General features: G+C 34.5%; 5 protein-coding genes across 8 annotated transcripts in view; all 5 read right to left on the reverse strand.

Annotated features, from left to right (window-relative positions):
- Positions 1-7,980, reverse strand: part of LOC107023456 (OTU domain-containing protein 5-like) — a 17,221-nt gene extending 9,241 nt beyond the window's left edge. Inside the window, exons 1-3 of one of the 2 annotated variants that reach the window (XM_015224149.2) lie at positions 7,738-7,979; positions 6,359-7,338; positions 5,892-6,053 (exon numbers count right to left, since the gene is read on the reverse strand). In XM_015224149.2, coding sequence (XP_015079635.1) covers positions 5,892-6,053; positions 6,359-7,045 — 849 coding nt within the window. In that variant the 5' untranslated portion in view covers positions 7,046-7,338; positions 7,738-7,979. Of the gene's footprint in view, positions 1-5,891; positions 6,054-6,358; positions 7,339-7,737 lie in introns of both variants that reach the window. The other variant, XM_027917777.1, reaches the window with a different exon arrangement.
- Positions 7,981-8,449: 469 nt separating this feature from the next.
- LOC107022716 (casparian strip membrane protein 3-like) lies at positions 8,450-9,586 on the reverse strand. The gene is made up of 3 exons (XM_015223310.2): positions 9,135-9,586; positions 8,917-9,040; positions 8,450-8,833 (listed from the first exon to the last, which is right to left on the reverse strand). The coding sequence occupies exons 1-3, from the start codon at positions 9,413-9,415 to the stop codon at positions 8,618-8,620; spliced, it is 621 nt and encodes a 206-aa protein (XP_015078796.1). The 5' UTR covers positions 9,416-9,586; the 3' UTR covers positions 8,450-8,617.
- A 908-nt stretch (positions 9,587-10,494) lies between these two features.
- Positions 10,495-11,991, reverse strand: LOC107023247 (neoxanthin synthase, chloroplastic). Its single transcript, NM_001323443.1, has one exon. The coding sequence runs from the start codon at positions 11,989-11,991 to the stop codon at positions 10,495-10,497; it is 1,497 nt and encodes a 498-aa protein (NP_001310372.1).
- A 924-nt stretch (positions 11,992-12,915) lies between these two features.
- On the reverse strand, positions 12,916-16,956 carry LOC107023248 (vesicle-associated membrane protein 714). Its single transcript, XM_015223872.2, has 4 exons — positions 16,608-16,956; positions 15,783-15,973; positions 14,584-14,747; positions 12,916-13,347 (listed from the first exon to the last, which is right to left on the reverse strand). Exons 1-4 carry the CDS (start codon positions 16,945-16,947, stop codon positions 13,257-13,259), a joined length of 786 nt encoding a protein of 261 aa, XP_015079358.1. The 5' UTR covers positions 16,948-16,956; the 3' UTR covers positions 12,916-13,256.
- A 1,010-nt stretch (positions 16,957-17,966) lies between these two features.
- Positions 17,967-24,661, reverse strand: LOC107023249. 3 transcript variants are annotated; one of them, XM_015223874.2, is made up of 3 exons: positions 23,908-24,059; positions 19,388-19,517; positions 17,967-18,694 (listed from the first exon to the last, which is right to left on the reverse strand). In XM_015223874.2, exons 1-3 carry the CDS (start codon positions 23,926-23,928, stop codon positions 18,309-18,311), a joined length of 537 nt encoding a protein of 178 aa, XP_015079360.1. In that variant the 5' UTR covers positions 23,929-24,059; the 3' UTR covers positions 17,967-18,308. The 3 variants fall into 3 exon arrangements, with proteins under 3 accessions (XP_015079360.1, XP_015079359.1, XP_027773298.1); XM_015223873.2 differs by lacking the exon at positions 23,908-24,059 and adding an exon at positions 21,848-22,701; XM_027917497.1 differs by lacking the exon at positions 17,967-18,694 and having other exon boundaries at positions 19,387-19,517; positions 23,908-24,661.
- Positions 24,662-26,012: the final 1,351 nt, after the last annotated feature.

Consider the following 26,012-nt stretch of genomic DNA (forward strand, 5'->3'; position numbering starts at 1 on the left):
CGTGTCGGAACGTGACACTCCGATCCAAGAATACCGTGTCGGAACGTGACACTCCGATCCAAGAATATTGTGTCGGAACGTGACACTCCGATCCTATAATATCATTAGTTTATCATTTAGTATCACCACTTTTCCATTCGTTAATAATATTTCATCTAGCCTTCTTTATTCAAGGCATTACATCGATAGAGATGGTTTAAGATTATACATTCTACGGTCTCGGGATTTCAGACCAATCACAAAACACACGACCAAGCCACACAATCACACAATCAAGTACATAGAGAACTTCACAATATCATTCAATGCATATCAATCACTATTAAGAGTTTACTATAAATAGCATAAACCATAACCTACCTCCACCGAAGAACCGGAATCAGGCAAGCTACTTCTCCAATGCTTTTCTTTTCCTCAGTGCGAACATTTCCAATCAAGCATGTCATCATCATACTTTGAAGGCAAACCATCACACCTGTGAGCTGTTCCCCATTGCATTCTATAGCAAGTATTGTGTTCGATCACTGGTCGACGGCTCCAATCTCCTCTTATTCTAGGATTCAGATGCAAAATCTTTGGTGGATCCTCACCAACCACAGATTTTAAACCTTGTAATTCAATCATAAATTGGGAAACCAAAACTAATGCATCAGCAGCCCTTATTTTGGCAAGTTGTGGTACATACTCATGATGAGCATAACGAGGAGTACCAGTAAGTGTTATAGAAGAACCTGCTGCAAGCCCACATGGTAGGAACATCATATGATTTGTTTTAGCAATTGGTGCTCCACTACTAGAAACCCATGAAGGACATGATTCAAGCTTTCCCTCAAGTATGGAATTCATCTCAATCCCTTTCTCCTCATATTTATCCAATTCTTCCCAATCTTTCGAGCCTAGAGTCCAAGCTTCATCTGCCATACTATCCAAAATAGACAGATTTCGCTCCATATTCTGCCTTTTCAAAATAGCTGCATTAATTCGTCCATAGTGAAGCTTAGGAGGCTTTTTATGGGGAGAAGCTTCATCTTCATTATCCTCTTCTTGTGATTTCACTTGAGAATATTCCCTTACACTATGATGAAACACAGAAATGGATTCTCCACTATCATCCTCCACATCTAGAGCTACATCAGCATCATCACCACTCAAAACTGTCGCGCTCTCAAGAAACTCCGGAAACTTCACACAGATAAGAACCAAGTAAAATGCAGCTAAACCCAGTAAAACATAAGACAATTAAAACCTCCACACACTGGAAGCTTCATTTTTCAACCTTTTCATCATTATATATTTACCAAACTAATCAGCACAGAAAACAACCCCTATAACCCCCACCACTTCATCGTCTCTGGTACCACAACAACATCAAAATCTTAAGACCAAATGTCAGCAACACCAAGCTCTCAATGGGTAAACACAACAAATCATAAATACAACACTGAGAGTCGAAACCCACCTAGCTAATGATCGATCAAACAAGTTACCTGTTACCTGACCTCAATTGCCCAGCATTGCACCATATCCCATGGAAATCCTGAGGAACTCGTCTGCCTCCTGCTAATCGTGTCTCCATCGCTAAGTTTCCTCTGAGTTTATGACTCAAGATAGGAACCCTGATTATTATTATGAATAATTATAAAAGTGTGAAAGTGACCCACTATAAGTTATAATGTTATTTTCTTTAACCACCAACTAAATAAATTATTAAAAATGGCGCATTAATTCTATAATTGTAGTCATGAATAGTCCATAATATCTATTTAGAATATATAGGAAGTATTTTATGAACTAAAATCTCTATTACTCGAAGTGACCAAATGGGTCGTTACACAATGATCTATTTTTTTCTCTAAAAGAATCTTTTTCTCTCTCCTCAATATCATATTATTACTTCTATTTCATTCTTATTTTCTTATTTCATAACATAAAGAGAAAATGTACAAGTACCCCCTCAACCTATGTCCGAATTCTCAGACACACTTATACTATACTCAGCTTCTATTAACTCCCTGAACTTATTTTATATATAATTTTCTACCCCTTTTCGATCTACGTGACACTATCTTGTGGGCCAGTGTGTGTTGACATTTTTTTTAAGTTAGTGTCACGTAGTCGAGAAAGGGTAGAAAATTATATATAAAATAAGTATTTATCATCATTTGTATCAAAGTATTTATCAACAAATATATGTGTATATGTATTTGTATCACTAAAGAGATTTGTATAGTTGACACTTATAATTTGTATTTGTATAATTGATTGTTATTATTTGTGTTTTGTATAAACGACTGTTAACATTCGTATTTGTATAAATTCTGATAGAAATAAGCGAGAGAGACTATGCAAGGAGAGGAGAGACGCAAGGGAGAGATGACTGAAAAAGAGGAGAGAGGAAAGCAAGGTTTCAAAGGGAGGAGAGAGGCGAGAGAGAGGACAAGAGGAGATATGTAAGACCATCTCCAACCCATCTCTATTTTACCCTCCATTCTCTATATTTGAAGTGTAAAATTGAGATTATCCTCTCCAACTCATCTTTATATTACTTTCTATTTTACCTTTTGTTTTATTTTATTATTATTTTTCAATAAACATATTATTGAATATAATTTCATTAATTAAATATTTAATATGCGTTATTCTTTTTAAATGTTATATAATATTTTTAAAATGCATTAAATTATATATACTATTTTCAACCCGAATTAATAATATATTGATTTATTTTTGCAATTTTCGTCACTAATATAATTTGAAAATCTTCTATTTGAACAAATTTTTAGCTAGATATGAAAAAATTAAGAACAAAATGTTAATTTTTAAATTTTTAATGCAATAACAAAGCATTTACGAGAGCAATATAATAATCTTGAAAGTTGAGTATTTATGTGATGTTTATATAATTGTATTTCATTAATGATTTCACTTTTATTTGAATTGCCTATTAGGTTGTATGTTATGTAATATTTGCTTGTAGTTTATGTTATTTAAAAATTAAAGTAAAATAGTTTATATTTTATTTTTAATAAAGAATTTGAAAAATTAAAATATTATATCACATGTAAATTTTATGATATGATTATTTGAGGAAAAAGAAGAATGGTTTATATTAAAGGAAATGCATAAGTACCTCCTCAAACTATGTCCGAAATCCCAAAGACACACTTATAATATGTTAAGGTCCTATTATCCCACTTGTTTTATAAATAATTTTCTATCCCTTTTCTGCCTACGTGACATTAACTTGAAAAAAATGTCAACACACACTGGGCCCACAAGATAGTGTCACGTAGGCCAAAAAAAGGTAGAAAATTATATATAAAATAAGTTAAGGGAGGTAATAGGACCAGAGTATAGAATAATTGTGTCTATGAGAAGCTGAACATATGTTAAAGGGGGTACTTGTACATTTTCCCCAATTTATTCATTAATACAATTTGTATCCGTTAATATTATTGTATTCATTGATACATATACATACTAATTATATATATATACAATTATGCAAATATACAAATATAATCATATGCATACCAATTTTATATATATATATATATATATATATATGTATATATAATACAATTCACCTCTCTAGCAAACTATAGTTATTTTTACCTAATCATGTTTCAAGTCTTGGCTATTATATATATATACTAGATAGAGGTGGCCCGTGCTTGCACGGGCCCAACGTTGGAAGAATTTTGTTAGTTGGATCTAAATATATAAAAATGTATGAGCCGGCTAAATGTACATATGGAGATACATAGATATATAGAGATCGTTAGATATTGTAAATATAGTTGGCAATTGTTTAGTTTGTTTTTCTGGCTGTATTATTTAGATATTTACATCCTATTATATTTACATAGTTCTGCCTTTTGGCTGCTTTTCAGAGTTGGGCAGCTCCAGATAAAAATTACCTGTGAAATAAGAGGAAAGATGAATTTAGTACAACTTAAAGTGATTGGATTATTTAAGAATGAATATAATATAGTAAATGTGGATCACTGGATCAACAATTCTAAAATTTGTTAGTGAATGGAGTAATTCAGAATTAAAGACAGCATGTAAGATCAAAATATAGTATAATCATTTTGGATTGTACCTGAGAATTTTGAAGAAGTAGACAACAAAAGTTTACGCCATCAACATCAGAAGAGCCATCAAACATTTGAAGGTATCAATTGTTGGAGAAATAGAATGACAAATGAATGTAGTTTGGTTAATTAGAGTTAGATCAGGATTCTAATTAACAAAATGAATGTGTATTTGCGTTCGTGGTAGTATGAATCAAGTAAAAATAAGTTGTGAAGAGAATACCTTTCAGTCTTCCTCCATCATGATCTGGTACAGCTTGCATTTGCTGCTTTTAAAGTTGCTGGTGCAGTGAATGACAATAGGTGATTTCTATCAGTATTGGTCCTCCCTAACAATTTACATGACATTTCAATTATTCTATGATCTCTAAGCACCGGTCCTCCCTGCACCTAAGATCATATTTAACGATGGGATTTAGTTATCTCAAATATCTGACTAAAAAGTTTTGAGCTTTATATGTGCATCCTCTTGGGAATCAAAGTGTGAGAAAACTTTCTTTAATATCAAGTTTTGTAAAACTCCAAGCCTCGTGATAAGAAAGTTTGCAACTTTAAAGTAACTAAGGTTATAAAAATAAGTTCAAAATTTGAAGTAACTAAGGTCAATTTCAGTCCATATGTTAATATCTTACCTATCCTAAATATCAATGACCTTGACAATGTGATCCAAAGAAAAGAAACCCAAAAATAAATACGCCACTAAAAATATTATGCAAAAACCATATAATGAAAAAATTGTAGCACCAGTCGAGGGAAAGAAGTTACTTCAGTTCAGATAAAAAAGATATGCAAAATAGGACATCTCAACATGCCAAGAACCTACTACATATAGACATATAGGAAACCAATCTGGCTCTCAAATTAACAGATGTGTATTTGATTATGGTAGATGCTATGTACTCTACTTTGTTCTGTCAGTGCACTCTTTCTATCCTCAATTGTACCAAGCCATTGTCACCCACATTTTACAATTAAAAATCAACAAGCAGAGACCCAATTAAACTGGTGACCCTCTAATGTAAAACCAAGAGGATAGTTTCATCTCCCCATCTAATAGCATGTTAAAAGAACACATTTCTAAATGAAACCAAAATTAAGTGAACAAAACTCTTAACCTACCAAAGAAGAAAAGGAAGTCAACAAATAAAATCGCATGTATACAGTGTGTTCTGCACAAAAATTACCATGTAGTCGATGCACATCTGCCTGATCAAATCATAAGCTTCAGAATCACCATATACTTGGTCAGCAACTGCACGGAAGAGGCAAGAAAAATAGTTACAATAACTATACCTTGATAGTAGAACATTTGGGTTCAACTGTATGTGATATTCATAACATATCAATCGATCGATCAACTATTCTATAAAGCTTGTAAACACCAAGGGCATGTCTAGTTAGATTACTCAAATCTTAATGAAAATAAAGAAAGAAAACTTAAATGATGATTTAGTCCAATATGAAAAATGTTTTAAATGATAAAAATGATGAACAATAGTTTGCTAATAACTCTCTTTGAATGGTTATTACATATTGTTTCATAATATATTGAATTATATGTTATATATTGTATAACTTTTTGTCTCTACATAATGTCATACATCTTCAATGTGAAGAACAGATTTTCACTCAACAAACTCATTATGGTATGATTATTAAACAGAAATGAATGACCAGTTATAATTTATAAATCGAAGATAAAACAGTTGGTATATAGCTACAAAGACAAAGTTCGTTGCTTGACTTTTTCTATCTANAATCGCATGTATACAGTGTGTTCTGCACAAAAATTACCATGTAGTCGATGCACATCTGCCTGACCAAATCATAAGCTTCAGAATCACCATATACTTGGTCAGCAACTGCACGGAAGAGGCAGTTCCCATCTTCACGCATTTTCTTAACTTCTAAGCCTTTGGATCTTCTGATATCAATTTCAAACTGGTGCTCTCTCTCCTTAAACAATATGAAAACTATTAAGTTTTCACATTTTCAAATATGTGCAACATTGTTTGATAGTAGGATAATTGTAGCTTGTAAATTACTAAATAAATCATCCTTTACTCGTGCTAAACAACATGAGCAGAATGACCATTCCAACAGTAACTAATGTGATGCATAATTTAGCACAGGGCGGATGGTATTTGCTGATAAAATGTGCTTAGGAAATCAACCAGTAATCAATCCTATTCCTATAATGGATAAGAGGAGCATAAACTGAAGCCTTCATCAGTTTCTACTAGATAAGTTTCTGGACTTACCACATCATTGCGTGAGGATCCAAAGTTGGGACTCTGCTCATCTGCGCTATTATAACCTTCACTTTCACAGAGTGACCGTGGAGAGGATGGCCTAGATCCAGTAGGTGAAGTCCTAGTTGACACATTGGTCTGCCCAACAAATTCCCTAGATGATCCTATCCGTACTGCATTTGAACTACCCAATGAAAATTGCCTTGGTCTAGGGTTAAGTGAAGCAGGTTTAGGAGGTGGGACAGGAGGTGGAGGGGGAGGTGGACAAGAACTACCTTTAGGCTCCAGTAGAGAAGTACCTTCATTTTCCACTACCTCAACTCTTAAACCACTAGATCCTTTTATGGAGTCCCCACAGACAAAAGCGTCATCACTAACCTTCTCATTGTCAACAATCTTTTCTTCAAGGAGGCTTCGGTCACAGCTAAAACTTTCTACTGAAGCATCATCACCATCACCTTTGTGATTGAAGGAACCAACTGAAACATCATCCAAGACAATTGGTTCTGGAAACTCTCCCACCAACTCATCATCTTTCAGAGCTGATGGCACTTGACTAGTACTAGAAGCCTGTGGCTGTGATGAAGCTGAAGAAGAAGAAGCAGATGATCCAGGGAGTGACACTGACGACCTGTTCTGGTTTGACGACGACGATGAAGACCCTGTAGAACCTCTATGGACAAGTATCCTTGTCATTTTTGCTGCCCTTCTTCAACTAGAGACCCACAGAACAATCACTCTGCCTTGACCCAAATTAGAGAAACACTTCCAATTTATCTCGCTTCCTGGCCTTTGGGGCGGTCACACCAATACCTTTACTGAATGATTTCTTGCAGCAACTTACTTCCCTTTGATCCTCGCGAGCTACTTTCTGCATTCCCCTAAAAATTCTCATGAGAACTTCACTTCCAAGACTCTTTTTTGAAACAACAAGGCCTGTTCTTTTTATGTTCCTTGAAATTTCCCAAAAGTAAGCCACAACCTTAAAGCTGAAATTAAGATCATTTGATCATCAGTATCAACTATTTCTCAATCCCAAAACAAATTGAGACAAATACACTTTATCTCTTAAACCATTCTCCTCTTTGGACCCAATTCATTTCAAAGCTAAAAAATCTGTCAAGGATTCTACAATTTTATTAAGATCTCACATTTATATACCAAACTAAAACAGCCGTGGCATTTAAAATAGAAGTTCAAGACAATAAATATGAGAAAGAAAATCCCAGAACCATCAAATAAATTCAATTCCCGAGTAACAAATTAGATATAATAAATATCAAGAGATGGCAAATCATAATATTTCTAAACAAACGCAAATCGATAGAAAATAACCAATAATGTCCAGACAAAATCGATATTCAAGATAGATGGGGGCAAGAACTTACCAATAGAAAACCCTAGAGTCGATTCGAGGCGAATTACTGTATAATGAAACCGAATTGAAGCAGAAATTGGGAGTGATTAGGGTTTATAATATGTAATCTGTGAAGCGGATATAGGAAAAGATGTACGTAATTACCTTGCAGGCGAAGGAAGAGAGAAAAAGGGGAAGAATGGACACGTCACTTTGGGAATTTTACCATTGTTACGGTCAACTGCTTTACACATGTCGACTAGTGCAACCCTCATTGCCCACAGCATTACTTTCACGTTTGACTAAATTTCATAAATACGGAATATATGAAAATGAATATGATTAATTATAATGTGTATTATTTATTTTTTTGTCTTATTTGCTTCATATCTTTCTGTTTTTTAATTTTGAGCAGAATTATTATAGTGTTCATGTTATCCTTTGGGCTGGCTGCTGGCTCACTAGTTTGAGTTTGAGATTGTTATGTTAGAGGTCTCAAGTTTGAGATTCATATTAATTTTTGGATTGAATTTGTTGTATCGAATTTGTCTAGTATAAATTGTTTTTTATGTGTAATTGATAAAATATTATATAAAAATTGAAATTTTATCACGTGCGCGTCTAAAAGATAATGATTTAGTGATTTACTTCATCATAAAAAATAATTTAGTGTTCATATTTTTCTTTTTTCAATTTTGAAACCGTATTTTGTCAGTAATTTTTAGAATTAAACGAAGACAAAATTGAATTTGAAATAATATCAAATTTCTGAGAAAAGGTGGATAAATTACACAAGTGAATAAGCAAATTGATGTCCAAAAACTAAAACGACAAAGACGCATGCAATTAAATTACAACAAAATCAAAATGAAAGACACGAAATCCAAATTTTTCAGAAGATGTCCTAATTGTTATGCCCTTCGTAGAGTCACAGCAGAGAAAACAACAAGGATGATGAAGATGAATGCTGCAATAAAGGACGCCACCACTGCGCCGCTCACTCGCTGGCAGAAATCTCCAAACTGTTGGCATATCGCCACCCACTGTGTGGTGGAGTTGCCGTTTTCTGCTAAGTACACTATGGCAGCAGCCGCAGCTGCTGCAGCTGTAGTAAATGCCACCATTACCTGCAACATTATAAATAGCTTTTAAAATGTAAAAATGTTATAATTATTTAATCAAATGGACGGTTTGGACTGAATTTGAGTACCGTATCGAGAATTAAAAGCAAAAGTTTGACTCCAACGAGATGAGGTCGAACAATGCAAACAATGGAGAAAGGCAGAGACAGGACAACATATGCACTTGCAATAGCATTTGCCACCACAAAATACCTGAATAAAAAAAAAAAAACATGATCAAGATCAACTCAAATTATTAATTATAATGCATTCGAAGTTGAATAAATAAATAACTAAATAAACGTACGAGAAAGCAGGGAGATCGTCATAGCTAGCTTGGAACTGAAAGAACTGAGTGAAAAGAGGAAGAGTTTCTTCAGTAGTTCCCATAGCAGTTGCTGCAGCGAGAGTAGTTACAAGGGCACAAAGTCGCAAAATAAAATCGAAAATGCTAACTCCTCTTCGCCATCCTCCTTTCTGATTATGTGAAATGGTCTTTGTGGTAGCTATAATTGGTGATTTTTGCTTGGTGGACTCTGTTTCAGACATGTTAATTGCTGTTTCATAGCTAGTGGATTTTGAATCCATAATTATTACTACTATATGCTTATAGGGTATGTATTTGAGATAGCTTCTTTAATAACTACTTTTCTGCGTTACAAAAGAAATATGTGTGTAAATAAGGGGGCTGTATGTATTTATGTAAGATTATAAGTTACTGTTATGAGAAGGGATGGAAATACACACACATATATATATGAGTATGGTGGGGGTGGGGGGACATGGATTAGTTTGAATGAAATGGTTGAGAATTTTTAAATGAAGGAGTTGTTGTAAAGTGTAAAATTAAATGTTGAAGTATCCTTCTTTCATTGAATATGAAAAGGAAAAACAAAACTAAATGATAATAAATGTACTTTGGGAGCAATAAGTTTGGTTTAATGAACATTTTTTTCGTGTAATAAATAGAGGAATTTTGAATCAATCACATGCTATAAATTTTTTGTTACATAAAATGACATTTTTCATTTATATATACTAAAATAATATACTTAAAATGAGTAAAATGATTATTTTTTAGTGAAAGTAGGAAAAACGAGTTCCTCAAATGGAATTTTATATTTGATTATATCCTCTCAACTTACCTCACACTCTCAACTAGGTTTGCGTACTTTCTCCTCTCCCAACTCTATTCGTGAAATTCCACGTGCATTTTTCCCCATTTTATCAAAACGTTTATCGTGTTAGCCTTTTTCTGACTGAAAACTTGTTGGTGTCATGGCTTAGCCTAGTTGGTGAAAGAAACCTAAAAGTAATAACTGCTTTGTATTTGTCAACTCTTTGTAGCTATTGCACTTCTATTTGAACTTTAAAATAATGGGAAAGAAGGCCATTGACAGATAAACATTCTCAAAAATTTGATGGAGCAGTTCCCCTCATGTTGGAATTAAGGCTTTTAAGAGGAACAAAGTGGAGCAGTTCATAAACCAAACTTTGATTTACAAAATCCACTCCATTAGAATAACATACAACAAACACACTATTTTAACTTTCCAATAGTAGTTTATTTGTTGACAGTGTATAGCTCTTCTCTCACTTTTGCATTGAGAAAATATGAAAATAATCAAAGAAATTAAAATAAAGAAAATGATTCAAACTTTTCACATTCAAAGGCTCTCTACTGCTAGATTGCCAATCAGTCTAACCAAAGGAACAGGACATTTTGTAACAATATCCAACCTAGTCAAATTTGAGCCATGTCCGAAAAGACACAAGCTGAGTAAACCAAGTTCTTTGACAGACAATCTTGAAGAAAGGAACCCTTGCCAGTATTTAGGATCAAGATCAAAGAAAGCGTCAAACAATCTCCTAGTCCCTTTCAAATCAAGCTTCAACAATGTCTCCATCCCAAATGAATAACATTCTCTAACACATCTTCTATCCAAAGGCCACAAACCATTCCAAACTCTATGGTAAAGTTGAGACCCTCTTATCATTCTTGTTGAGCCAAGCCCCTCGACGATGGCTTCAGCTAGTACTGGTGCTAAAGCCATGCTCCTAGCCACCATGTACCCCGTTGATGGATGAACTATCCCTGAATTCCCACCAATAGCCATAACATTTTGAGGAATCCGCGGAAGTGGTCCTCCCATAGGGATCACACATTTCTCTTCCTCAATAACACTTCTCACTTTGATCCCCAAATGCCTTAATCTTGCCACCATCCTTCTTTTTACTTCCATATACGATAACACAGGACGACTCACCAAAGAAGTCTCTTCCAAGAAAACCAAATTTCTATCAAATGGCATTGCATACAAGAATGTTGGTTCTTTAGCATTATTCACCCTTAAATATGGCTCATTACCTAAATGAGAATCCCTCCAATCCATAAGCACCATTTTATCCAAATCAAATGGATGATTATCAACTTCTACTAAAACCCCATGAGCAATTTGATAACCATGGTTTCTTGGCTTGTCATACTCTATAAAATCACTAGCAAAACCACTTGCATCCACAACCAAACTACCTCTTATCTTCTTACCATCATCACAAACAATTGAAGACTCAAATTCTTCATGTTCCACTTTCCAAACCTTAGCTTTATAAAACTTCACTCTGTTCTCAACACAACTGTTCAACAATTTCAACTTCAGCTTCTTTCTACTAACTCTACCATATGGTCTTCCCAAATACTTAGTCTTGTTATCATTTATATGCACACAAGTCATAGGCCATTTATGATCTAAACAATCTTCCAGTCCTAAATTCTCAAACTCATCAACCCAAACACCATAATTATTTGGCCACATGGAGAGTGGTGAAGGGTCAACACAACATACCTTAATACCATATTTAGAAACTTGTTCAGCTAACCTGAGCCCAGCAGGGCCAGCTCCGATAATGATCACGTCGAATTGAGCCCGACCAGAATTAGGATCAACCCATGAGATGTTAACATCTAAAGACTCTGGCTTTGATGTGGGTGCTAAATCAAGAAAGCTACAAAAAAGTTTACTACTTTTGTTTCTAAGAAGACATTTTCTTGATTTTTTTTGGGTGGTGGGACTTAGAAAAGAGGGATTTTGTTGGAAAATAGACCTATGGGGTGTAGGAGAGGAAAGTAAAAGAGATGGAAAAGGCTTGAGAAGAGCTTCCATTATAGAAAATGTATAAGATTGATAATGGTTAATTATGGAGGGAGGTGGAACTTGTAGAAAATGAAATACTGGAGTAAAGAGGAATCACCAAGCAATACAAAATATTGATGCTTTTGGGTACCTACTTTGGCTTATATAACAAAAAAAAGAAAAAGAAAAAAGGAAATGAGAAAGAAAGATAGCTAACAAAGTGGAATCTTTGCTAAGCTAGTGAAAGCATTTTACCCTTTTCCCAATCCCAGTCCCAGTCTATACCTCACTTTAGGATGTGTTTGGTAGGGGGTGGGGGATATATTCGGATTTTTTCATATTTAGTTGGTCAATTTTTTTGAAATTCGACTCGAGTCTTGCAGCTCATTCGGTTTCAATTTCAATTATAAATAATTTTCGGTGACAAGAAAATGAAAAATATTTTCTACAACTTTGAGGAAAATTGTTCATGTGCCCAACTGCAAAATTAAATTCTTGTCAATCTGCACTATATACTTCGATACTAGTTATGCCACAAATAGAAAATTATTTTCGGTGAACTTTCTCATAAAAGAAAAGGTTTTATATTACCAAGCACTAACAAACATAGTGAGGTATTTGTCTTGTAGTCAGTGCATGGACGGCAGGTATATTAGTGGAACTGGGACCCTATAAAGGCCATTTTGATTAATTAGAAACTGATCTAGAATTTTTGACTGCAAAAAAAGGTAATTTACTGAGTTGTGCATAATTTTTTCAATATAAATACAATGTATGATTGAAGTTATTGGATTTTGTTTGAACCCAGACTCTAGTTATCAAGTGATAAAATAAGTTGGTCAATTTCCAGTAGATCGAAATGCTCACTGTGGAGCGGCAGAATTTGGCATCACGCCGTTCTCAGACCAATAAAACGGGCACCAAGACAAGAAAGAAGGGTGAAGTCATGAGACATTTTTGACAACCCTAGTGTCCAGGCCATACATTTGAACAAATGGTACAAAAGGTAAGTCACGGCACAGCATTATATATACAAACAGGCACGGAAGACCTTACACTTTAAGAGTAATTTAGGAGTCGTTCAGAACATTTACAAATGAGAAAGGCAACAGGCCTTGTCAACAACAATACAAACCTTATCATTCTTTTCCGCACATGTACTTCTAAAGGTGCCAGAACGAGAATCCACTGGATTGATTATACAATAACCTTTCACTCTGATGATATAGTTCATCTAAATGTAATTGGAAATATGAACCACAGTGCGGCAAATATGGTGCTCCTTTTCAGAGAATTCATGATCTGCAGGAAGGTAGAGTGATGCCTCCGCAACAAGCAGCAATTATCAAGTAAAGGAAGAGCACAATCAGGCATGTCAACAAACCCCTGTCATGAGAAAGTTGCGAAGCTCAGATTGACAAATATACCAGACCAAAAGGCTTCAAACTAAGATTTCTTGGACGAGAATGATGCAAATCTTGATGTAGTCGAACTAAAGGTAAATTACTTCCTCCAACAGTCATATTTTATAAAGGAACTCACACAAGGTTGATAGAAGTATGAAACAGCAACACCAACTAACCCAAGCCTAAGACGACTGAAACAAAAGACAAGCTATACAATGAGATCTTGAACCTTATTAAGCTCACCCAACCTAGGAACATGTTATACTGCTACTGGAGTATGATGAAAAATGGATAAGGGATTATCATAATATTGTCTGGATATGAGGAGCAACGGTTCCAGCCTCATGGATGGATGTCGGCAAAGTAGTCCACCACATCAACTAGTTTGGGATTGAGACATAGTTTTTTTCCATTGTTGTGCACCTGTTTATATCAAATGACTAGAAATGGGGGAGCCCAAATAGCACTGACTAGCTACTGCCCACTGCAATCGTTTTACGATAATCACCACAATAGCAGCTGGGGAAGATTACTAACTCCAAAAACCCAATTAAAGCACGTCCTTAAAGTAAAAAATAAACACGTAATACAAGAAAAAAGTAACTTCAACCACAGACAGAAATTTTACGTACAAACGAATTGACTTTTTTCAATTAACTTAAGGATTTTAACCATAAATACTGTGTCAATCATGTTCAAGTTCAATCTATAAAGGTGCAGTTTCACGTTTCTAGTCAATTTTTTAAATTTATTTTTTGATTGTTGTTTCTCATCAAATTTACTAACTACTTTTCTAATGGAGTACTAAATTTCAACATTTCCAATTCCTGAACAATAACATATTCATCCAATGTTTTCTAAATGAGGAAAATTTTTGTTGATAGCCAAAATCAAAATAAAATAATGATTAACATATTGCTTTGCCAAGTATGTTTAATTGTCTAGTTAAAAACTTTTCAAGCCTAAGAAAGGCTAAGTGCTCAGTTTGCCCTGCGAATAGCTTTAGAGCTTAAGCACACCTTCAAGTATGCCTTCAGCAACACTAACGTCACAGCATTATTAGCAGAAAGTTGGCGTTCATTATAGCAAGTGTTGTCAGGGTATACATAATTTGAATTGACAGTGTTCTGAGCTTGAAACTTGTTACAGTAAGAGTGTGAGTCACTTTTTTAGTTGATGTGGACTACGTCTACAATACTTTGTAAAAGATACTTACAGGAGCTTTGCGTTTTTCATCCAAAGAGCTCTCCTAAGGCGCTTCGACTGTTTCCTGAAGTGAAATGCATTGTCTTGCATTGTTCCTGTTTTGTCAACGAGTAGCTCAATCCGATCCCCTCTTTCAAGTATTTTCTCAATATTATCAACCATGATGGTGCGTATCTGGATGTACATTGAAGGAGTTTTTTGTACTTTTAGAATAGTTGCAATACATGAAGGAGTGGGGATTTTTAAAAAAAGGATGTGACAGTAGCATATCACGATGTAAATGCACTATAAAAATCATCAGCCAGAAAGGTAAGAACTGAACACATGCACCGAAATTATGCAATAGGACCAGAATCATAACTAGGTAACGCAATAGGGTATAATATTTCTTTGCTTCTCTACAGCAACTTATATTGTAAGATAAAACTGTCAGTTGTTTACTGCAGGAAAAATTCACATGGTCGTAAACGATATTCCCTCCATTTCATTTTACATGGTGGTGTTTGACTCATTTTAGAGTTCAGAAAAGAAAAAGAGTATGGCAAACATTAAAACCCTTAGAGCTTGTCGTCTTAAACATGATATAACATTTCTATGGCTATAAGAGCATGCCACCATAATCAAATGAGAAGTATAAAGTTAAAGAGTTCCTACTGTGAGAAATATTATTCTTTTTGGAAGAAGTAGAAGGAAAGACTGAAAGAGTATCATACAGAATATAAAATAGACTAGGGTAAGTTTATAGTTCACAAAGGTCACTGATTGTCCCTGCATGAGATGTTAGGATCATTAGTTGCTTCTCGAGTTCTATGAAGTAGAGATAAAAGCCAGACAGTACTTGTAGAGGAGGTATACAGATATCAAAGGATAAGTAAGAGTTAAGGGAAAGGAGAAGTTATTTTAGCAGTGATTGAACATTGGAAAATCATCATAAATGATTTTGATTTCAACACTCCAAATTATCTTAATTGAAACATGATGCATAACTGTTCTGTAGGAGCTTATTTAGTTTTCAAGAATATAAAACCATTGATAATTTAATAAACTGTGGATATTGTGGAGAGTTAATGCATGCATCCATAGACACAATACCTGAAGCATAAAAGACAGATAAAACAAAAGATAAATAAAAGGAAAACAAATGAAGATGAAACAAAGAATCCTTAAGCTTCACGCGCTTTGGCGCAAGTAAACAGAATAAATACTTGCCTCACCAACTTCTCCTCTGACACGATTTAGTGTATCTGCACTTGGATTACTTGAAAAGAACTCCATTTGCTGATGCAAGACCCTTGAGAATTCATCATTCATGGAATAGGCAGGAGCATAAGAAGCCACCTTACCATAGTTCTTCATGAACCTCATCTGAATATCCTCCAAGTATGAGAACGGAATCCTCCCTAGAACAGCATTCGTTAGTGGCAGGAGTGAAGGATAACTCAAATGACTAACAGAATTTTCAGTCCTTAGCAACAGATATCCATCAAATATCAACTCATAAATTTTCCAATGCCAACAATGTTTCTTTCAGGAAGTGCTGAAAGATGCTCGTTAAAAAAAAGTGTGAATAGATGAAACTAGGAAACTCAGAAAGGCATCTGTGAGATTTGCAGATGGAAATAGGACAATCAAGGGTATATTTGTGCCAACCAGATATTGAGAAGACACTAATTAGCTTCTATATGATCTTTGAAGTCACAAAAGTTGGCCATTCTAATATCGAACAACAAAGAGCGCTAAACCAAAACACAAACACACGCATAAACATGGTTTAAGTTGAGGGAAACAGTGACCAAATGCTAAATCAGCATCTGTTCATGGAGCCATTCAGGATTAAATTAGATGCAGATCCAGCATTTAAAGTTCATGAATTAGATACTTAGTAGATTTTTTAAAATGACCTAATCTGGAAACAGGTTTTATTTGTTTCTAGCTCTATAGTTCAGATTAACTTAACAGCTGGAGAAATAAATTGATTGACAAAAAAAGGAAACTTCACACAATATCTACAACAGAGACGGAATTTATACTCACTTCCAAAGGTTTCGTTAGCCATACAAAGGAAGGTGATTCCATTCGATCGGAGTATATGGAAGATGTACCGATCCTGAGAGAAACAAAGCCTCGATTCCGTTTCATCTGGAAGCTTCTCCATTATCCGCCGCGCCACCGCCCCGGTGTTCCCCGTCACGGCACTGAACTCCGCCAGCACCGTTGTGCCTCTCGCCACAACCGCATACACTATCGCCATTTCTCTCTCACACAGATACGTATCGAAAAAGTATGGAGCTTCGAATTGTAGACTGGAGAGCAAGTCTACGGAGGTTTTGATAAGGACACATAAGATAGGACGGACATCAGCATTACCTGTCATAGAGTTTTCTAAACTACACTTTACACCCCTTGAGTTTTTGTTTCTCACATATTGACCCCCTCTCATCCATCCTTTTAGTTTTACTACACCTTCGACTAAGAGATTATTCAAATCCATTGTTTATAATTAATTATATTAATTAATCTTGATTAGTGAATAGTGAGCATGATTGCATACGAGCATATGTTAATTAATTTGCAGAGTCCATGATTGCAAATGCTTCTTAATAAATATGGATATACTGATCATCAAGGATTGTGATAGAGTGATAAGTATTTCTTTATTTTTAATTAGAGATCTCAAATTCAAATTCAAAAGGCCTAAAATTAGCATTAGATAGAGTCTAAATACAAAGATAGATACCTAACCATGATATGCTCAAATTCTTCCGATGGCTAGTTAAGCAAAGCATATACCAATAAAGAAATGTTGGTGAGTGAATTTGCTCGAGTTACGAAGAAGCGTTAATACTCCTTTGAATTCATAGTATTTTCAAGACGGTGAATATTTCTAAATATATTAAGTCAAAACAATTACTATTTTTCTGGTCCATGTTTGATTTAACAAATTCTTTTCAAAATAATAAATATAAAGGTAAATTTTACTATATTACTCGTATTTATATAAGTTATCTAGATATTAAAAATGAATAGTAATAAATAATAATAAGAGCATGATAAATTATTTGTAAAATGTATATTTATTTCTAATAAAGTTGATAAGTAAAAATGAACGACTGACGTAATATATTAGTTTTCAAATAAGAATAAAGCCTATAATTGTGTAGTTGGCAATATTGAAGTGTTGAATAGTAACCTATGATCAACTTTTTAAAGTTTTTTTTACCTTACCTACTTCTGGTGGGAATTTATAAATGGCATTTAATGACACTTGAAGCAAACTTATTCAAATTGTCCAATATTGCATTAAAGATTAACCTTGAAATGTTTATGATATATATCTTGCAAATGAAACAAAAGAGGCATGTAATGTACTAACTTTACATCCAAAAGCAAATATTAGCAACAATAATATCAAACATTAATTAAGTTGCGACACTTACACATATACAACCACTTTTTGCTAAGATAGTACTAAACATGATCATTAATTACACAATACTCTACAGCCAAACCTATATTAACATAAATAGACATATGTTTATATATTTAATATCATATATAATAACATCGATCTCATAAAGATATATCTAAGACCTTTCTTCCCAACAACATAATCAATCATGACATAAATAGACAAATACGAGGGTACTTTCGTAAACTAATAAATAGTCTAGCCATTTTCTCTAATATTATGAGAAGAATAGCTAGAACACACTAAAATACTATATACATACATACTTAAGGTATCCCAATGATGGGGAGCACAGGGACATAGTAGCTAGTTGGTGCAATTCCCCATTCTTTTGGCACTGGTAGATCAATAGTCTTAGATGAACCAAACTCATCATGACATTTTCCATTAGCATTCTTGTTGGATGAAGGGCATTTTGTGTAGAACTTTAAAGGGTTAGAGATAGTGTAGGAGTTATCATCTTCTTGAGACTTGACAATATTGGGGTCTATTTCAATTCTTGAAACAAAGAGCTGATTAGGACCTCCAAGGATCTTGGCATAGCATTTGTTTGGTGGAGTAGAAGGAAGTTTTGTTTCAAAAGAGCCATCTTCTTCTGTTGTAGCCATAGTCAATCTTTTCACCTGACTACACTTCACTAAAACTTTTATTCCTGCTCAATTTTGAATATAATGGTCAAAATATGATATAATATTCAAGACTTAGCTTGCGTAACGATCATAAATTTAGTTGGAACTTGAAAAAAAAAAGTAATTTTGAAGTTAATTTGTTGAAAAATAGTTTTTGAATTGTGTTTGGACATGTATTTTTGACTTGAAATAATTTGAAGGTTTGTGAATGAAGGTGAAATTTCACACCGACATAGAACTTCAAATTTCTTTGAAGATATATTTTCAAAAACTGACTAAATTTCATGAACAAACAATATTTTCAAATTTATGGACAGGGAGAGCTTAGTTTCTATTTTCCTAAAAATATATGATATCATGCAATATCCTTTAAACCTGTCATGTTATTGTTTGGTATGATGAAAAACATATATATTTTTTTTATAAAATTACTTTTTGGTGTTATATTACTTGCATTAAAGTGAGGAATATGACTTTTGGCACTTACATATAGTAAACATTTTGTAACAAATAGTACAGAAACTCCTACCATGTATCGCTTGTTTCACTCAACACAAAAACGTTTGTTTCCGAAATCTAACGCTATGAGATATTACCAACATATATACAATTATTCTACGTTCAACACATGTCATCTAACTACTTAAATACTCATCACAAATAATCATATTTTACGGAAAAAGAAAACTATATATCAATCAAAAAAGAATATTTACCTGAGAGATCGTTATGTTGACTGCAGTCTAGGCAAGTAACAGAACCCTTCAAGACATAGCAAGACGATAACTGAAGTGTGGCAAGAACCAAAGTGATGCAGAGTGCAAATCCAAGCTGATATGATGCCATCTGATTAAGCTTGTGTTAGGTAGCTATAGCATACAGTATAGACTATAGAGAGTAGTGAAAATAATTCTAAGTAGTGAATGTTGAAAAAGAAGTATTGTAAGTATAAATAGAGGAGCAAGTAGTTCATGAAATGACAATAAATGAAAGGGTCCACAAGGCCTGTTATGGTAGTTGGAAACACTGAATTAACAAATGCAGGCTCTTAAATTCTCTTGAGAGCTTGCTGACTTATAACTTCTTATATACTATGCATATATGTCACCAACTTTTTCACATAAAATTTAAAGAAGATGAGTGTTTTCACGATTCGTCCAAGTTTCGCTATAACATAATTATACAGTATTTAATTTAAAGATGATGTGACCAAATTTGAGTTATCATGATCAATAGCGTGCCAACCCTCTGTGTTTTTCTTACTGTAATTATCTTCTCACCCAATAGATATTATGTTACGTTGTTAGTGTTGAACAATATTATAAGTACATGTTAATTATTTCATGCTACAGAAACTTAATTAGTCGTTTAAAAGAGAACATCTATCTATTTCTTCTTTTTTCTTTCAATAACTTCTTAATTCTAAACATGTCATGTTGGGATAAAATAATTTATTTTATTTGTTGACAAGGGAAACCCGCAGTCACTGCGCACAGGGTAAACCTGCTCCTATGCAATAGCTCACAAACCACATAGAAAAGGTAACGAGCTTGACCAAGAAGGCAAACCCCGTGCTTTCGCTGGCAGGGGGGGTCGGATATTTCCAACCAAAAGTACCACTTAGATTTCCCAAATCTAAACATATATACATATATTACCAGGAAAAGAAGTAGGAGGAAAATAAAGAGAAGATGCGTAGTCCTTTCATTATCTTTCTTGTGAAGGACCACAAGCTAGAGGCTCATGGATATACACATGCTTTATATTGTGGAAATTCACTTATGAATCTGAGATTGAAGAATGTAAAGATCACCTAGCCCTCATTAACAAGCCTACATGCTGCAAATATGGATTAACCAAAGATTTAGTATTAAATATGTGTTCCTATTAGACATTTTTGTTCCAACATTGGGGAAAAACTTTTGTGTGTGTTCTTAGTAGATTGTCTAATTGAAACTAGTAGATGTGTTCGTTTTTGGATAACATTGAAACATGTGGTTGATGATAGCTGCAGGTATCTGAATTCCCAACCAGAAGGGTGGTTGGTGTGACACCTTGAATAAATGTAAGGAGGAGAGTTAGAATTAAGCTTTTATTTCACCTCCGCAGATACGTACAATGAAACCTTGAAGACCATACTTACTCCTATTTCTATACAAGGACGTTTATCTGAATTTTGAACTGGCCTCTCATCATTTACATCTCACCTTATAAATACCTCAGTAAAAAGATTAATGTTACAAGGTAGCTCTAGCTGTGCGAGGCAACGCATTTTACACAAGGCATGAAGATGACCATTTAATATTAATATTTGTATATATTATTACATCCAAAATGTAAAAAATTATACAGTAATAATTTCAGGGTCAGAAAACGTAAAAATAACTTTAGCCAAATTAACAACATGCTAACAACCCAAAACTTTAATACCCTAACATCAACCTAACTTTATGGTCATTTTCGTTTTCAATAATATTCCATTTCCTACCAACTCATGTCCAACTTTTAGAGCAATCAAACTACTTCTTACACCCTCTAAAGCATTTTTAAAAAAAAAAAAGAACTAAAACTTTTAAAGTTCACAAGAAAAATGACCTACAAAAATTTAATACTCCCTCCGTTTCAAAAAGAATGACCTCCTTTTCTTTTTAGTCTGTTTCAAAAACAACGACCTCTTTTTTTTTCGATAACATTTTTAATTCAACTTTCCACGTGACATGTTTAAGGCAACAAAATCAAAGGGCAGTTTTGTACATTTCACCTAACTTTAATTTAGGACCACAAGATCCAAAAGTCTTCTTTATATTTTTAAACTACGTGCCAAGTCAAACCAGATCATTATTTGTGAAACGGAGGGAGTAACAATTTTCCGAGAATCTTGGACTTTAGGCTGGTATTTCCTCCAATGGGTCGAGAAGACGGGGGAATAGCTCAACTCACTCAAGATGTTCTCTTTCTTTTTTTTTTTGGGGCAGGGAGGGAAGAGGGTCATTGAAGAGAGTGAATTTGGGGCTCACTTCTCAGGTATACCGAAAAGAATTTGGTTCTTAGGTAAACGAACTACAAAGAGAAACTTGAAAGGTGATAACAGTGAGCTTCTTAACTTTATCAGATATACGTAGAAGCATACCGGGTAAACAAACCACAAAGAGAGGTTTTGAAAATTGAAGGCTTACATAATTTCCCTTCACCGTTGGGGGCATAACCTGCTGCCAGGAATGCAGGAAATCCAGGCGTCCTACCAACCCCATAGTGTGCACCCTTCACACGCACACCTTGAGGCAAGTTACTGCACCTTTCACCAGGACGCCCCAAGGAGCACCTTATACTCGCCTTCAAATATACTGCTTTTAACATCTTTCAAATTACATATATTCTCCATATGCAAAGATAACTGAAACATTTTCATGAAGAACCAAAAACTGATCGGAGAATCCAATGCTGAAGTACGTGACATAGTTAGGATTGAAGTAGCAAGGTTATATGATATAGTTAGAACTGATGGGAGTAGCAAGTTTACGTCACATAGTAAAGACTAAGGAGAAGCAAGTTTGTTGAGCTCTCTAGTTTCTCTATCCCCATGATCTTACACTTACCCTGAGCTTTTTCACTACTAAACCCACAGACTGTCTTCTAATATGGTTACCATGGAGTTCTTATCTCTTCAAATATCAAGTCACCCTTGTCCAGAAACTTTTATTTGACTAGACTGTGTAGTCATGTACATGGACTAATATATAATATTGCTGGACACTGCTGCATGGACTATTATATCTGTAACAAATTTGATGTACTGCTTTTCTTTTTAATATATCCGAAATATTTGTTGAAGCATAATACCTTGACTAACCAAAGGTCATCTACTACAAGTACATATTGTTTCTTCCGAAATCTAACCATTTACCTATCCAACATGAATTTCTTCACCACATGGGATTTGATATGTAGTTACCTAAATTTGAATTTAACCAGTAGAATCTTAGCGTGAGAAGCACAGCACAACAATACTTGCCATTACAAAAGTTTGAGATGGATTAAGATGGGGAATATAGGAGGAAGTTGGAGGGACAATAACACTTACAATGAACTGCTACTAATTGTGCAAATTAGAAATTATAGTACCCAGAGGATGTCCATACAGTGGAAGAGGGAAGAACTATAGCTGTGATTATTTTTTCTCCTGCAAATCTTGATATGTCAAAAGAATTCCTCTACGTTTCAACAAAAAATTAGTAATGATCGAGCGCAAATACCAAGAAACAAAGTAGACTTAGATACAGTCTCTCCACTCTCTTCCCTGTTGACTTCTAGTGTAGAAAGTAGAAACAATGCCTCAGCAATAATACTGTTCATTCTCCTTGACACGTTCATCGGCCTTCCAATGTTACAAGTTTGACTCAACAGGGTTCATCAAATAAGGCAATTCTAAGATTATTAATAAGACCAGCACTTCTAACTGTAAAGCATTTGAGAAATATGCACACACCCAGGGGTGGAGGAAAGATATTTGCCGAAGGCGTGTAAAGAATATTTAAAAAACGCCTAAAGCTAAAAAGATTAGAAACTGTGGTTAGCAGGAACTGAACCCGTTTAACACAGAGCTGAGCTTTTTTCGAATAAAAGAACCTCCTTGCTTCTACCTAGATGTGCCCATGCACACACCTTAAAGTGATAGCTAGCAAAGAGAAAAACATATTAGGTAAGAACCTTTATGCGACAGAAACAGCCGACAGGCTTTTCGCGCTCACAATAGCTCAAACAAGAACTTTTTATATCATGCAGGCACTTCGCTTTTAGTTAGAAGGAGAAACAGAGGCTGCTGACTGCAAATGCCATCCCTGCTTTTCTTTTCTTTCCTACCCAATCTATCTAATATAATTTGCTTTGGTAAGCCCCATCTTAACTTTGGGCCCTTACATATTAGAGGACAGGCACCAAGCACCCACCTAGTTTAGACCTATAAGCCTGGAAATTGCAATTGGTAAGCTTTCACTTCCAACTTGCAGCTGACAAAGACAATCTTCTTGGATTTGCAACCGGTACTGCTAATGCCAATGACCATGATGATAATTAAATAATGTGTTTCTCTATAAGGCATGCTCATTTAATTGACAATGTAACTTATTACTGCGGATACTTTCTAATCACAGCTATCAATCAGCCCTGATACTGATACAAATTCAAGAAGAAACCTAACAATTATCTCAAATTTACTAGAAAATTCAGGTAAGAAAACCTGTCTTCTGCAAAATAGCATCTCGGACTTGCCTCAAATCCCTCCCTTTCAACTTCCTCCCAGCTCCCTCAACCACAGAGGATGCCAAAATTGGTGTCTTTCTCGACGCAACAATTTCATGCGGTGGTAACATCTCACCACCGTCGACATCATCATCAACATCGTCGAAATGCCTGCCTCTTCGGCGCGCTGCTGCAGACATTACAGGTACATTCACCGGTGCGGACTGGAGATATTTAACCCGATCCACTTGCGGCCGTTTAGGAATTGTAGGAATTAAACGAGCCGACGACGTGGAGGAAGACGAGGAGGATGAAGAAACGGAGAGCAAAGCCTGCGCGTGGGACTCAGACTCCGGCAACGCGGCTAGGATACCGAAATGTTTGTGGTGGGAGAGATGGTTAGGGGACCGATGATAATTAGCGTTCGGACTTGTTGAAGTTGAATGAGTGGAGTGTTGAATTGCATCGGAGGATGCGTCAAAAATGTCGTGCTCGCTGAGCTCAACTTCGGCAGCGGAAGTCGAAGCAGAGGGTTGGGATTGTGAGTGAGCAGTGGAGAAAATGCCGAGGAAACGATCGGACGACGGCAATTTTCGCTGGTACCGGGAATTATTGGGTCCGCCGCCGCCTGAATCCATGGAGAAATTGCGGAGGCAAAATAGGGTTAAAGGGAAACACGGCTACGGAAGTAGTGGAGCTGCTTTTTGTGTTGTCGAAAAAATTCCTTCGCACTAAAAACGTGACCATTTACATGCATCCTCAATATTCTTAATAATAGTAAAAGTATAGTATATATTCCCTCTTTATTACTCCTAATCTAACATTAATATGATTAGTAAATATTAACACTTTGTTTGGATCATTGTTATCTATTGTTTTATAATGTATCGTATTGTATTGTACTGTATTGTATGATAGATACAATGTTTGGCTAGATTGTATTGTTTGTTGTTGTAATATTTTTATTGTTTAGTTTGATTATAGCGTACTGTATTGTATTACTTAAATATCCTTAATTATTCTAGGGTAAAAGGTTTGACTAGATTTAAATAATTAAGGTAAAGGGTAAAATAGTATTTTAAAATATTATATAAAGATATAACGAAAAAGGGCCTAAAATACCCTTAAAGTATTGAAAATGGTACAAAATTACGCTCCATCCACCTATTGGCTCCAAAATGCCCTTCCCACCCACCTATTGGGTTCAAAATACCCTTGTCATCCACCTTTTGGTTCAAAATTGACCACTTTTTTAACGGTTTTATATTTAAACTATTCAAATATTTTTTAATATACGTTGCGCTCAACTATTTGTTATAATTTAACTTATTAGTGTAATTTATAAAATCAATTCACTACCCACCCATTACTAATTAAATCCCTCTAAATTAATGAATTCGTCACATTATTAATGGAAGCTACTGTCAATTGAGTGTTTTTAAAAAATATAGAAGTAAATTATCATACATTCAAGTGGCTACATAAAAATCACCGATAAACTTAAAAGTTTGACTATGTTCATCTTAATTATTCTTACGTCTCAATTATGTGATGTTACTTCATAGGTAACTTTTTTTCAAAATAATATATTAAAGGTTTCAAAATAAATCATAAATATTTATAAAATTATATTTAAAAAAAGTGCATGAATTAATTCGGTATGTATTATTTCTTTACCTTTAATCATAAATTTTTAATTCAATTTTGAAAGAAAGTGTCCTCCTAAATAAGCGGCTCAACCTAAATTTAATTGGAGCTTCGATTCGGACTCGAATAATTTTGAATGTTATTTTCAGTAATCTATAATTTTATCGTGTTTTAGTAGTGTTTATGACGATTTTGATATTATAATTGAATTATTAATTGAGTGAGGTTTAGTTAGTAATGAGTGGGTAGTGGATTGGTTTATAAATTATATCAATAAATTAAAATTATAATTAATAGTTGAACACCCAGTATTTAAAAAAATATTTAAAGAGTTTAATTTTAAAACAATTAAAAAAATGGTCAATTTTGAATCCTAAGGTGGACGAGAAGGGTTGTAGAAATGATCAGTATCTTCCTAAGAACTCCATGGAAGGAGCTCTGAATTTCTGGAGAAGA

This window comes from Solanum pennellii, chromosome 6 (assembly GCF_001406875.1).
Source record: "Solanum pennellii chromosome 6, SPENNV200".
Classification (NCBI taxonomy): Eukaryota; Viridiplantae; Streptophyta; class Magnoliopsida; order Solanales; family Solanaceae; genus Solanum; species Solanum pennellii.

What these genes read in the sequence shown, in the direction of transcription:
- LOC107023248 (XM_015223872.2), bottom strand. Translation starts at nt 16,947, where the DNA reads ATGACAGGTAATGCTGATGTCCGTCCTATCTTATGTGTCCTTATCAAA. An exon ending in GGCTAACGAAACCTTTGGAA is followed by an intron (nt 15,974 to 16,607) that starts GTGAGTATAAAT and finishes ATGCTGTTCTAG; the next exon opens with GGAGGATTCCGTTCTCATAC. An exon ending in ATGAAAAACGCAAAGCTCCT is followed by an intron (nt 13,348 to 14,583) that starts GTAAGTATCTTT and finishes TTCTCATGACAG; the next exon opens with GGGTTTGTTGACATGCCTGA.
- LOC107023247 (NM_001323443.1), bottom strand. Translation starts at nt 11,991, where the DNA reads ATGGAAGCTCTTCTCAAGCCTTTTCCATCTCTTTTACTTTCCTCTCCT.
- LOC107022716 (XM_015223310.2), bottom strand. Translation starts at nt 9,415, where the DNA reads ATGGATTCAAAATCCACTAGCTATGAAACAGCAATTAACATGTCTGAA. An exon ending in GACGATCTCCCTGCTTTCTC is followed by an intron (nt 9,041 to 9,134) that starts GTACGTTTATTT and finishes TTTTTTATTCAG; the next exon opens with GTATTTTGTGGTGGCAAATG. An exon ending in TGCTTTTAATTCTCGATACG is followed by an intron (nt 8,834 to 8,916) that starts GTACTCAAATTC and finishes ATAATGTTGCAG; the next exon opens with GTAATGGTGGCATTTACTAC.
- LOC107023249 (XM_027917497.1), bottom strand. Translation starts at nt 24,547, where the DNA reads ATGGATTCAGGCGGCGGCGGACCCAATAATTCCCGGTACCAGCGAAAA. An exon ending in TGCTATTTTGCAGAAGACAG is followed by an intron (nt 19,518 to 23,907) that starts GTTTTCTTACCT and finishes AAGCTTAATCAG; the next exon opens with ATGGCATCATATCAGCTTGG.